This window comes from Herpailurus yagouaroundi, unplaced genomic scaffold (genome assembly GCF_014898765.1).
Source record: "Herpailurus yagouaroundi ecotype Mexico unplaced genomic scaffold, PumYag 164, whole genome shotgun sequence".
In the NCBI taxonomy this organism is placed as follows: Eukaryota; Metazoa; Chordata; class Mammalia; order Carnivora; family Felidae; genus Herpailurus; species Herpailurus yagouaroundi.
The window spans coordinates 29,180,771-29,193,424 of record NW_024412405.1 but is presented as its reverse complement, the minus strand read 5'-3'; the positions used below and the strand labels follow the sequence as shown (position 1 = coordinate 29,193,424).

At 41.8% G+C, this 12,654-nt stretch overlaps 1 protein-coding gene and 1 long non-coding RNA gene across 3 annotated transcripts in view; one reads left to right on the top strand and one right to left on the bottom strand.

Annotated features, from left to right (window-relative positions):
* LOC121037812 (uncharacterized) overlaps nucleotides 1-7,359 on the top strand; it is a 55,773-nt gene extending 48,414 nt beyond the window's left edge. The window contains exon 3 of the long non-coding RNA XR_005794002.1: nucleotides 7,233-7,359. This is a non-coding gene — a long non-coding RNA (uncharacterized LOC121037812). The remainder of the gene's footprint in view (nucleotides 1-7,232) is intronic.
* Nucleotides 7,360-7,554: 195 nt separating this feature from the next.
* On the bottom strand, nucleotides 7,555-12,636 carry SPRY2 (sprouty RTK signaling antagonist 2). Of its 2 annotated transcripts, XM_040487258.1 has the most exons (3): nucleotides 11,465-12,200; nucleotides 10,917-11,008; nucleotides 9,247-9,356 (listed from the first exon to the last, which is right to left on the bottom strand). In XM_040487258.1, the coding sequence occupies exons 1-3, from the start codon at nucleotides 12,138-12,140 to the stop codon at nucleotides 9,324-9,326; spliced, it is 801 nt and encodes a 266-aa protein (XP_040343192.1). In that variant the 5' UTR covers nucleotides 12,141-12,200; the 3' UTR covers nucleotides 9,247-9,323. The 2 variants fall into 2 exon arrangements, with proteins under 2 accessions (XP_040343191.1, XP_040343192.1); XM_040487257.1 differs by lacking the exons at nucleotides 10,917-11,008; nucleotides 11,465-12,200 and adding an exon at nucleotides 12,207-12,636 and having other exon boundaries at nucleotides 7,555-9,356.
* Between the last annotated feature and the right edge of the window lie 18 nt (nucleotides 12,637-12,654).

Sequence of the window (12,654 nt, the reverse complement as noted above, 5' to 3'; positions counted from 1 at the left end):
AGTATATAAATCCATTGGCAAAGCTGTTTGTTTTAGTCGAAATGTTATGAGTCTATATATGCACACAAACGCATGAACACAGATATACACACATACATGCATATACACATTCTCTGTGGAGAAATTATAGTCTGTTGAACATATAACTACATTATTAGCCATACCTATTTAACGTTTCCCTGTTAACAGGTACTGTATTTAAAGGGAAGTATCTCATTTCACTGTCAGGCCCCTCATGAGGTGTGTATTATCACCCACTATTTGCAGGGAAGAAACAGCCCCACAGAGGTTAAACAACTTGCTCAAGATATATGGCCAATGTTCCTTCTATTAAGCCACTTTTAATATCTTATAGGTAGTTAATATCCAACAGTAACAGTTTCACAAAATTTTTCTTTTCAGACTTTTATCTTAATTATGTTATATGAAAACTTTCATTGCTTTACAAAGGGACTTACCTGTGGTTTTTTTGCAGTAGAACTTTGTTTTAAATGTATGCTTCAATTTGTCAACTACATAGGTGAGCAAGAAGAAAATAACATGGTAGTGCCTAGCAACAATCAAAGATAAGTCTATAAAGAAGGGGCTTCTGAAAAGATCTTTAATCTTAACAACACAACATCTTTCTTTTAACTAGAATATTATTTAAAATGATTGATAATCTACCTTTTTTCCAAGAGCTTTCAAATAGCTTAAGATAAAAGATAGTATTCACACCACAAATTAATTAAAACTGGAGTAGGATAGCTAATAATTTCATTTACAGAATCATCCTAACATAAGGTTTTCATTTGGTATACTTTTTTGGTGACAAAGGGATCTTGTGAATTTTATGGGATAGTTAACTAAGTTTGCTACTTGAAACAAACTTATGTCCATTAAGAAATGTCAGAGGCAATTACAACATCAATAAATTCTAAAGATGTGCATCTCTTGAGTACATGTATATATACACATGCATGTATATACATACATGTTGATTAGAAGCTAATTATCAGGACCAAATCTTTTATAAAGAAATATTTGTGTGAAATTTATCAATCCATTGGGCTTCATGTCAATACTTTTTTCTTCTTTTACATTTAAGAAAGAGTATCTTTCTCTTTCACACCTGGCTGTCTGTGGACTCCTTACCCACCACCTCAGTTTTAGAGATCCATTCAAGTTCCTTTACAGACATTACTCCCTCTGAGAAACTTTCCTGATCCCACATACCACACCCAAGATAGAGTTCATCACTCCCTCTACATATATATTTTAAGTCTGTTATCACATGTATTATGCTCTATAGTAAATATTTGTTTATCCGTCCTGTAGACAAGTTCTAGGAGGGCAGGAGATACTGTCTTATATCTCTAGTATTTAACGTTGTACCTGAAGTTAAAAAAAATTCAACTGAAATACAAAATAATAATAAATACTTCTTTAGTACTTACTTTGAACCAATCTCAAGGGTTAATATTTTACACATATCTCTTCAACCTTCACAAAAACCTTTGGGTCAAGAGTTACTATCTCTCAGAGAAGGCATTAGGCTTAGGGAAGTTAAGTAAGCTGCACAGCTAATAAGTAACAGAAGAGGGCATTTGCATATAGGCTTATCTCCAAAGCGCATGAACTTAAAGTATTACAGAAAAGTAGATATATTGGACATATATGGATATTTACAAATGTAGGGCATTTTTCCATTAGAAGAATTTCAGAGGCTTAGCACTCAGAATGGAAATTCCAAAGTTGTGGTCCCAGCAATCTCCCCAAGTCCTTTGACCTCACCCTCCCTCACACAGCTGACAGCTTTCCTTGCTGTGTCAGGATATAGTACATTTTCCACTACTCCCCCAGCTTCCTCTATAGCAAGATTTCTGAAACTCAGCATTATTGGCAGTTAGGGCTAAATAATTCTTTGTGATAGAGGACTGTACTGGGCATAGTTAGTTGCTTATTGGCATCCTTGGCCTCTACCTCTACCAATAGTTCCCTAGTTCCCTCCCTTGCAACCCCAGTAGTGAAAAACATAAATATCTCTAGATCTTGCCAAATGTCCCTTCGGGGATCAAATCGCCTAGGAGAGCAAGTCGGTAATGCTACCAGTCATTTTCTGTGACTTAGAATCTAAATCCTAGATAATTAGCTTCCAAAGGGCTATGAACATCATTCTTAATCCACTAGTCCACAATCACAGACCTAGTGAATGCTTTCCTCTCCACTTACTGTAACATCCTTTACGCTGAAGATACACAATGAACATTAACTCAGTAACAAGCGATTGCACCCTAGGCTTGTAGTTTTGATTGCTCAGGTGGCAGGGCAGATGATTACAATCAGACCAATAGTCTGTAAAAGAATCCATTTCCAAAGTTTAAGCTTAAAGGTAGAGTGCTAGTGAATGAACTAAATCAATTAGGCTCTATCCTAATTGGGTAGGTGAGAATCCAGGTGATATCTAGACCTGATGCAGATGTTGACTGTATGGTTGCTCCTGCCTCTGGACAGTTCCTCACTAGCACAGTGACAGGTTGGAAACATACATCCCGTGGGATATCCTAGCCATTAGCTCAACAACATAGTGGGTACTAAATGTATCCCAAGGCTCTGTATGCCCTAAGGCTTGATGCATGCTAGGCCTCTTGGTTACTAGGTTTTATAATGTTCACAGTGACCATTAGATATGCATCCTTAAATGCTGTTCTGAACTTACAAAGATGACTTTCTAACAAGAGTCTCAGGAACAGTTTTCTGGTATGACCAGCTAGATATTATGACTACTTTGTGCCTACTTTCGAGCAGGAAAACCAGGTTTGGGCTACAAAGAGTTCACTGAGCCTGTTAAGAGCTTGGAGTAATGAGAGATTATAAATATGGTATTTACCAGAGCTCTGCTTGACTGTAAGCCCCACTGATGCAAGTCAATAAACCAGATGCTATTTGGAGCACAAAACCATGTCAAAATGTGTAATTGTGTTGCCTTAAGTGCTAGAGATGGTCACCTAGGTTTGAAAGTCACATGAATCTGAGCAGCCTGGCCTCAGGTATTGTTTTTTGTTCCAAAGCTCAACCACTTCCCTTCACACTGTGACGTATGCTCTTTTTTCCCCCTCTACTTGATTATCCTCAATTTGCTCTTAATAAGTAATTATCCTTTTCTAGGTACAAAAGCAAACTAAGATTATGAGCTAAGGGCAAGAGGTAAATTCCAGCAAAAACTGGAAGAACAAGAATTGATGAATTGTTTCGACTTTTTTCTTAGTTCTGTATCTTAAGAATGTATTTTTTACCTTTTTTTTTTTTTTAGGGAAAGGTTTTAGTGAATCATGAATCTTAAAATTAAGAATAAACATAGCAGGATATAGCTGCTTAACTATTAATCAAATATCTCTACATTTCATTTAGGATTTGGGATATGAGCATGGTGAACATAGTTTTATTTAATGAGTAACAATAATTCTGTTGCATCTCTCTTAGCAGAACTCTTTGGCTATTTTGGTAGCCATAACCATTACCGTTGCAAAGACCTGGAGACCAAATCCGCTATTGAGAATGCGTCCATGCTTTTCCAATTTCTGTACTCTCACAGCACTTTGCTTGTGCCTTTGCTATGAAAGTCCTGTCTTGCATTAAAGTCACTAACACTCTCCTTTTGTATTGCATCAACTAGCTCTATGATTTGTAAAGTGTAGACATCCAAATGAATTGAAATGCCAAGTTATTTCGGTGCCTAAATTCCTTTCCAAGTGGGTCCTTGTATTAAGCCAAATCATTTATTCTTCTCTGTACATTAGGATTGTTTTGAGAAAAAAGCTTCTTTCTAATCTCCTTTAATAGTTTATTTTTTTAAAGTTGCCAAATAAACCTGGCTTTTAAAAATTCTTTAGGTCAGGGCGCCTGGGTGGCTCAGTCCGTTAAGCGGCCGACTTCGGCTCAGGTCATGATCTCGCGGTCCGTGAGTTCAAGCCCCGCGTCGGGCTCTGTGCTGACAGCTCAGAGCCCGGAGCCTGTTTCAGATTCTGTGTCTCCCTCTCTCTGCCCCTCCCCCGTTCATGCTCTGTCTCTCTCTGTCTCAAAAATAAATAAACGTTAAAAAAAAAAAAATTCTTTAGGTCAATCAGAATGCAGTTTTAGATAAAAATGTAAAACATTTTCTAGCCATAGATATTTCAATGCTAACCTTTTTTTGTTTGCTGTATTTCTATCCCCCCCCGCTTTTTTTTGACTCTAAGTGAATATTTCGAGTTTAATTTGACCAGAGATGCACTCTCATTAGTGGTGTTCACATTTGTCTCTCATTCACATGGTTGTCTCTCGTGTTGTATGGAGGGTGATGGTGTGGCAGCCAAATGAAATCCAAGTATAGGATGTATATAGTCTGACAGCTTTATCCTCCTAGGAATGACCAAACCAGTGATTAAATGTTCCAGATGTATAATCATTCTGATAATCAGTTGGTCCTTATTTTAAAATTTTGCTTTGGTCTTCTATCAGTGGAAACCCACCCACCCTTGGTAGGTCACAGAAAAATAAGGCAACTGTCTTAATTAGAATAGAAATTAACATAACTTTTACCTTAATGAATATTGAAAACCAATATTGATACAATATTGATGTAGCTAGTTCATGATACAGTATTGATATAACAAGTTAATGCCATATTTTTCTTTTTTAAAAATTATTTATTTATTTTAGGGAGAGTGTGTGAGCAGGGGAGAGGGGCAGAGGGAAGAATCTCAAGCAGGCTCCATTTCATCCTGGCTTAGCATGGAGCCTGACGGGGTAGGGGGGCTTGATCCCAGGATTCAGATCATGACCTGAGCCAAAATCAAGAGTCAGACTCTCAAATAACTGAACCACCCAAGCACTCCTCCCCCATTGTTATTTTTCTTTACTAAAATAGTGGGAAATATTCTGCACAAGATGACAAACTGTTCTTGATCTATAGTTTAATCAGTTTTCAAAGTTGAGACTTTTGCATCTGTATCTGGGTCCTTGGGCACACTTAAGAGAGGGAGGCAAATGGCCAATTGTGGGTATAAATGCTAGTGAAACTCTAAACCCATTAAACCTTTGAAGAGTTTGACCTATATGCTCAAGTTAATAAATTACATCAAAACCCATCAGTTACTTCACAACACTGTGCAAAGATCAAATTCATTTCTCTGGCATCATCAATATCTTAACTGATACATCCTGGAGGCAAATAATCCTGGAGACAAAGTGTATTGGAGAAAGAAGTTATGCGAAAAGTTTGGGTACTTGGTTTTGTCTTTCTTTCACCCACAATCCCCAGAGCCTGCTCCAACATGGCAGAAATTTGACAAGGCCTTAAAATCTCAGTGCACATAAATGAATGTTTAAAGTAACAACCAAAGTAACAACTGTCATCTTGTCATTCTTAAATGAATCTCAATAGAGAGAACATACAGGTTTCTTAAAAGAAAAAAAATTGAAAGGCAAGAAACCAGAAATATAGCTAAGATCTCCCTAACTGCTTAGCAGTCAGTTGACAGGTTTGCTGCATCATACTTTTAACCTCTCACAATATCAAAATAATGGCCGCTGGATTATAAACTCCTAATATTTATATAGGACTTTTCGTAAACTTTATAGAGATTAAGAACCTGGGGTGGTTATTCCTCCATCTCAAGATGACCTACAACATTTAAAAACTCACTCACTCAAGTTACAGTACCAGCTGCTCTCAATCTGTTTAGATAGAAATTTAATTTTCCATATTCTGAAAATGAATTTTATACTGTTACATATTCTAAACATTTAACAGTTTCATTGGAAGCATCTCGAGGAATCCAGTTTTCCTGTTTATCTTTAAGTAGTTTTCATCAGGACTTAACATGTACTTATACAGTCTCTTCGAATTTCAGTTGGTTATCACTAGATTGTGCATTTAAGCTAGTGAATTATGCTTTATATCCACTCCATTAAAAAAAAAAAAGGCGCTAAATTAAGAAGCAGTTCCTCAGGTCAGTAATTTTTCAAACTGTATATGACTAGTGGAGTGATTAAAAATGCAAATTCCTAGGCAATACTTTATGACTCTGAGTAACCATGAGGGAGGGGTCTTAATTTACTTTTTCAATAAACACCCAACTGTATCTGATGTGATGTGTCTGTAGAACACTTGGAAAGCTGCTTGCATGCTGAAGAAAAAATGACTCAATTTCTATTCCAAATAAATCCTATCAGCGCGTATGGCAGTTTTTGATGAGTAAAGCTAATTAGTCAAAGTTTTTGTGCTTTACAAATCCTGAAAACCATACAATGAACAAGAAACTCTGCCCAACTTTCAACGTTGTAATTTCTCGTAGACTATCAGGATTAAATCTAAGAGTATTAGAATTGCAACACTCAGAATCCCAAAGTTGAAGTTTAGAGTAAACCATTTCTAAATTAATTTAACCTAGTGTTTTCTGGAGAAAGTTCATAGGACTATGAAGGTCCTTACAGCAAGGTCTTGGTTTAGAAGGCTGCATATTTCCTTGAAAGCAGATTTTAAAAAACAAAACAAGACAGCCTGTACTATGATAAGACCTAAAGAGGAGCCTCAGAAACAGGACCCAAGATTAAACAGTGACAGGTAAATCATTTTCTAGACTTCCGGTGATTCTTGGCAGCAAGAGGTTTGCTTTGGAAGAAACAAAAAAAAATCCTCATCCACAAAGTGACTAATTAATGAAGTGACATAATTATTGCCAAGTAAGAAAACCTAGTATTTCTTGAGATGGGCTATAGCAGCCTGCAGTGTATTTGCTACCAAAAGACAAACGCAAACACGGGGACTTCTTGCTGGGTCGCATCTTTTTCCCAAAGTACAATTTAACCAATTCTCTGGATAATTTGATTAAATAAGACAGGGCCTCTCAACTGGCTTCCTTGGACTTGAATTATGAGGCCTAGATTGGATGAAATTTCATGATATCCAACACCTGAATCAAAACAAGTTATGATTTCTGTGTCTTTCCTAACATAAGAAAGTTGTGGTATCATGGTGATAAACTTGAGTCTGAAACCAAGACAAAAAAATACAGCCATAATTGGCTAAGTGAAAAAAACATTTTTGCCTCAATTACGAGCATTGATCTGTGTATGCTGCATGCCTGACACAGGGGACATTCAATAAATGTTGAACTAAACTCGTTTTTCTGGTCTTGAATTAGCCTCATGGCTATTCTTAATACTTAATTCTGTATATAAAGAAAAAAATCTAATTGTTAATCTTTTAGGGAAGTCTCCTGAATGAGTTTAAGATTTAAAAGAAAAAGAAAACAAGGAAAACAAAGGGAAGCCAACAAATCTGTAAAAGGCAAGAACAGTAACAACGATATGGCCAAAACAAGCACTCATGATTAATACAGGTGAGTCAAATGCTCGGTTATTTCCCTCCTGATTGCTAGAATTATCTCTGAAAAAAAAAAATCACTGAATCTCCTCTTTGAAGAGTTTATAGATAAGTGAAACTATTTCACGGAAATGCTAACCTTGACATAAAATGTGGTCTTTTTCACTTCAAAAAACAAAAACAAAGGTAAAATAAGACAAAACAGCTCAGTTTAATTTCAAACGTTAATATATTTTCTATTTTATATTGAACATATGCATCTGTAACCCCTCATTTGCAGCAACTATCACATCCTCATAAAAGGGGCAAAATTTGTAAGATGCCTCTTAAAATAAATATTCTTTTTTATAAAATAATAAAACTTCAAATAAATATTCTTTACACTAAACAATATGTTGAAAAAATTAGAAAATAAAGGTTGAATTTTACTGTAACTGTACAATATACATGAAGTCCAAAGGGAAATCAGAGTCTTACAATAAAGGCTTTTCTGTAAGGCAAAATACAATCTAAAAACATACTGATTGATTCACATTCTTCCGAATGTACAACATATTAGTATAATATTTTGTGACTGTGCCATATAGCATGACACAACGTGTTTTTCACAGTTGCAAATATTATTGTATATACAAAAATATAGCACATTATCTCTGGAGAAAACAATGGGGAAAAAAAAGTCATCTGCTAATTTACAAATTTTGCAAGTACTATTCACAAACAAAAACTTTGCCTGGGAGTGTCTGTTGTTTTAGCTTATGCAACACGTGGGTCCCCAAGTTCTGTATCCCATACCTTGAGCTCCATTAGCTAAGTTCTAACAAGCGTATCAGTTAAAACGGCACATGGACAAAAAGCATTTCACTGCAAACAGCGAAGGCTATCCCAACCCTCTATTAACAGTGCCAAGATTCTAACTGTTTAGTTGGTTGCATATGCGTTAAAAAAAAAAAAAACAAACAACAAAAAAAGACAATCCTTATTACTGTCATATTCCTGATTAATGGTGCTATGTTGGTTTTTCAAAGTTCCTGGGTGGGACAGTGGGAACTTTGCAGCAAACCGTGTTTGAGTTTTTACAGCGGCATCCAGGCCGGTTAACCCGGTCATAACACCCCTGGCACAATTTAAGGCAACCCTTGGCTGGAAGGTAACACCATAAACAAGGCAAAAAGAGGGACATGACGCCCATGGCAGACCAGCGTGTACAACAGTGAGACTGGCTGCAAGAACACGGGTTGTCCGCACAGTTATCCTCGTCATCATTAGAACAGTGATAGAAGAGACCTTTCACACAGCACACGCAAGTCCCATAGTCAATCACGTTTTGGGCTGAGCAAAGGCACTGCTTGTCGCAGATCCAGTCTGATGGCAGAGGCCTAGGATAGGTGCACTCCTTACACTTGCACTTGCCACAGTCCTCACACCTGTAGGCGTGCAGGCCCAAATCTTCCTTGCTCAGTGGCTTAAGCTCACCTGGCTTGAGCTCCGATTTGGGCTGCACGCGGATTATCCCATCAGCGACGGGTCCCGAGGAGAAAGATGTTCCCAACAGTCTCTGTTCAGAGGAACTGCTGCTGGTACTTGTCCTCGTACTGCTCCGAGACCCCGAACTGACTGTGCTGATGGATCTGGACAAAGAGGCTCGTGCGGAAGAATGGACCTGTGGGTGCTGGAGCCTGGGGGGCTGGCGGTGCTCGGGCAGACCATGGAGCCTCTCGTGTTTGTGCTGAGTGGAGGGGCGAGGAGCAGGCTTGAGCCCAGGTCTCGGGACCACAGTAGGCCCCTCTGTGTACTCATTGGTGTTTCGGATGGCTCTGATCTGATCCAGAGACAACACGTGTACCTGCTGGGTGAGGGCATCTCTGGGGTCGGGCTCCCCGCGCTGCCTGCCACCGTCACGGGGTGTCTGCAGCAAGGACTGGGACCCGCTGCCACTCTGAGCTCTGGCCTCCATCAGGTCTTGGAAGTGTGGTCACTCCAGCGGGCTTAGAACACATCTGAATTCCTGCGGAAACCAAGAGGAAAGAGCTGGTTTACACTCCAGGACACTTCCCACTCTCCGCCTACCTGGATTAACTCTTGGCTTTCCACTCCCCTAGAGAAACAGGATTTGAAATGGAGTGGCTATGGAGGCTACCAGAAGAGCCATATGACCAATACCCTATCAAAAAGTGCAGGTTATGGAAGGATTAGACAATTCTCTAATCCTGTGTTGTGTAGTTACACAAAGCTGATCTTTGTTTCAATCACACAGGTAACGATTCCTTATTCAAATGAACATAAAATTGCAAGGTTCAGGCTCAAAGTAAAGATTGCAAGAAACTAACGTTAGACCATAACATTGCCGCCGACATACATGAAAGTTGAATACTTTTTCAAAATTGCAAATAGGTTTTTAAGTTTGTTGTGGTCATTTTTGCCTTAAACATCAATAAATGCAGCCTAGAAATTCTTTCTTGGTTCTTATTTTGCCTGTTTTTACATCAGATACCTTTAACTATGACTTATCCAGTATTCAGGAACTTTTTAGAATACCGTAGAATGAATGTGACTTGCAAAAAAGAAAATAGTCACCCCCCCAAGGAAGTTACAAATTTTACAACAGTCATGCATTATTAAGTATACAGTAGCAAAAGTTATAAATTAAAAACAAATCCATTCAAATCCTATTAAGCGCCAGCAACACAAGAAAGCAAACTTACACAATCATCAACCAGCAGCTGAATTTATTTTCAACTTCTCAACAACTTGAGGATCAAATATTTTACAGCCTGATAGCCTAGGAGAACATCTTAAATTCTGTAGCATACAGATTGTTCTGTTTTAGAAATAAATTATGTCAAAAATCTTAATGGCTTTGCCCCTTTCCAAAACCTTAATAGTTCAGGACATAAACCGACTAGTGATAACAGGAAGTGTTTCAAAAATTGGTGTCACGTCTCAAATCTATCATTCTGACAAGTAATTGCAATCCCTCTGTATATTTCAAAACTATCATCCCCTCTGGCAAGTCTACAATGAACAAAAACGGGCAAAAGTGGACCTTCATCCACTCTCCGATTTTTATAAAAGAGAGACGCAGGCAGGTGACACACGCCTCCCAACTCGGAACAAGGCAGAGCTGGAAACCGGATCTCACTTCCAACAGAAAGGCAGACAAGACAACGTTGGTCTTTGCTTTCACTCTGTTTTATCGGCTCTATCGGCGTCCCAACACCGTCCCCAGCAGGTGGGACTCAGTCGGAGCCCCGGGGGACTTTTCTCCGGGGAGACTGACGCAGCCCAGGGGCTAAACTGCCCTCCCCCTGCACACAATCCGAAGACTGCCAAGCAGGAGGGGGCGGGGGGGGGGGTGCCGGCGCCTCCCTAGAGGACGTGCCTTGAAACGCTGGAGCACACTTCCCCCTCCCGACCTACGGGCTAAAACATACCCCACCCCAGAGCACTGGAGAGAGCCACTCCGCCCCCAGGCAGGGGTCACGCAGCCCACCGCAGGGCGTTCTGGCTAAGGCCCTTGAGTGTCGGGCACAGGTTTCGAGCCCTGCCGCCGAAAGCCCTGACTTACCCGCTGCCCGGACAGGTCTAACCCACGTACACTGGGCAACTCCACCACGCACTGACCGAAGGGGCATTGCCTGCGATCCGCACACCCATCTCCTTTTGGGTGGAGAGAAAAAGTGAAAGGAAAATTGCTTTATAAAAGAAGGGCAAGTCCCAGGGCCTCACTGAACAAACCGGGTCTGCAGGACGCAGATCCCTGGTCTGGAAACTTTCGCGCAGATTTGCTTGCAGTTTTAGCATCTTTGATAGGGGGGGTTGGGAGGGAATTTTTTTTTTTTTTTTTTTAACAAAAATGACTGCTGCCCATTTCTGGCCTTCTTCGCAGCGCACGCCACCCACCCCCCACTCCCCACTCCGAAAGTGCTTAGAAACCCCCATGAAGAACTGTGTGTGATCAGACTAAGGATTAAGGGGAAAGGACTTCAGCACAAGGGTGGGGCAAGCACAGAAATGGCTTTGTAAAAACGCACAAGATCCCGAATTCAAAGCAGCAGCAGCGACTAAAAAGTAAATCAGCCCTTCAAAGGAAATAAAACTATCCTCTTTGGGTACCTATTTTCAGGTAATGGAAAACGATCGCGACCGCTTGATGACTTTCTTCCTGTGCTAGGTCAGCCCAATCTTCCAAAAATAAAAAAAGCGTGACCCAGGCCGACCACAGAGAACGGAAAAAAGAAAGAGCTGCCACTTCCGAAGCGTAGCCCCGGCGTCCGGCAGGGCGACGTTCCCACCCGCACCCGGCTAGCCTCGGTGCCGGGCACCCTGCCCAGTTTTCACTCGCGGGGTCTCGCTGCCCCCGTGAGGCGAGCGACCCGACCCGCGAGTCCCCGGTCCCGCTGGCGCCCCTGCCTCGGGACAGCCTCACCCAGGACCTGCCTTCCCCGGAGCGGAACAGGTTAGAAATGCGGGCGCCTACAACGGGGACCTGGAAAACACAAAGTGTTCCTCCTCCCTCTCCCGCTCTCAGCGCCGAATTCGCGGTCAATGTAGGGCCAGCAGCCGACTCGCGACGAGCGGTCCGCCACCCCAACCCCCCAGAGCGCGGGCGCGTGGGGTCCTGGGGCTGGGGACACCGTACCCGGCGCGCACTGCTGCCCCCGCCAAGGCAGGCCGAGCCTGGGGCGAGGCAGTTCCACAGGCAGCTCCCTGGATCCCCCCTGGGAACCTGCGGGGTTAGAGAAAGGGAGGCCTGAGGAAAGACAGACCCCCACTCCCGGTCCGACTGCATCTACTCCATGTTGCCCACAACGCGCCGGCCACGGCGCCAGGAGGGTAAGAGCCAAACGTGCCTCACCGTGATCGCGGCTTTGCACCAACCCCTCTCCGTTGGATTCTCTTCTTCCCAGCGATGTGCAAATAAAATCCAGCCCCGATGCAAACTTTTCCCCCTTCTTCCTAACTCTGCTTCAGTCCAAGTTCCGAGCGATCGGCGGGAGGAAAAAAGGCGAGGAAAATCCCGAGCCAAGTCCCCAGCCGATGAACACTCCGGGGTTCGGGGCTGGGGGCGACCCCCCTTCTAGAAACGCACGCGGAGTATTTCCTTTTTCTCAATGAACTGGAGGCCGAAGCGCCAACGGCGAGTCTCCTTTCCTGGTAGATGAGCGAAGGAGAAAAGGAAAACGGCCTTACACAGAATCTAAGGCCAGATGGCCAAGTCGTGCGGCCGCGGCCGCGTCGGAGCGGAGGTGGCGCGGGGGCGCGGGCCGGGCCGGGCGGGCGCGGGGGGCCTGGGCGCTGCGCGC

What these genes read in the sequence shown, in the direction of transcription:
- SPRY2 (XM_040487257.1), bottom strand. Translation starts at nt 9,305, where the DNA reads ATGGAGGCCAGAGCTCAGAGTGGCAGCGGGTCCCAGTCCTTGCTGCAG.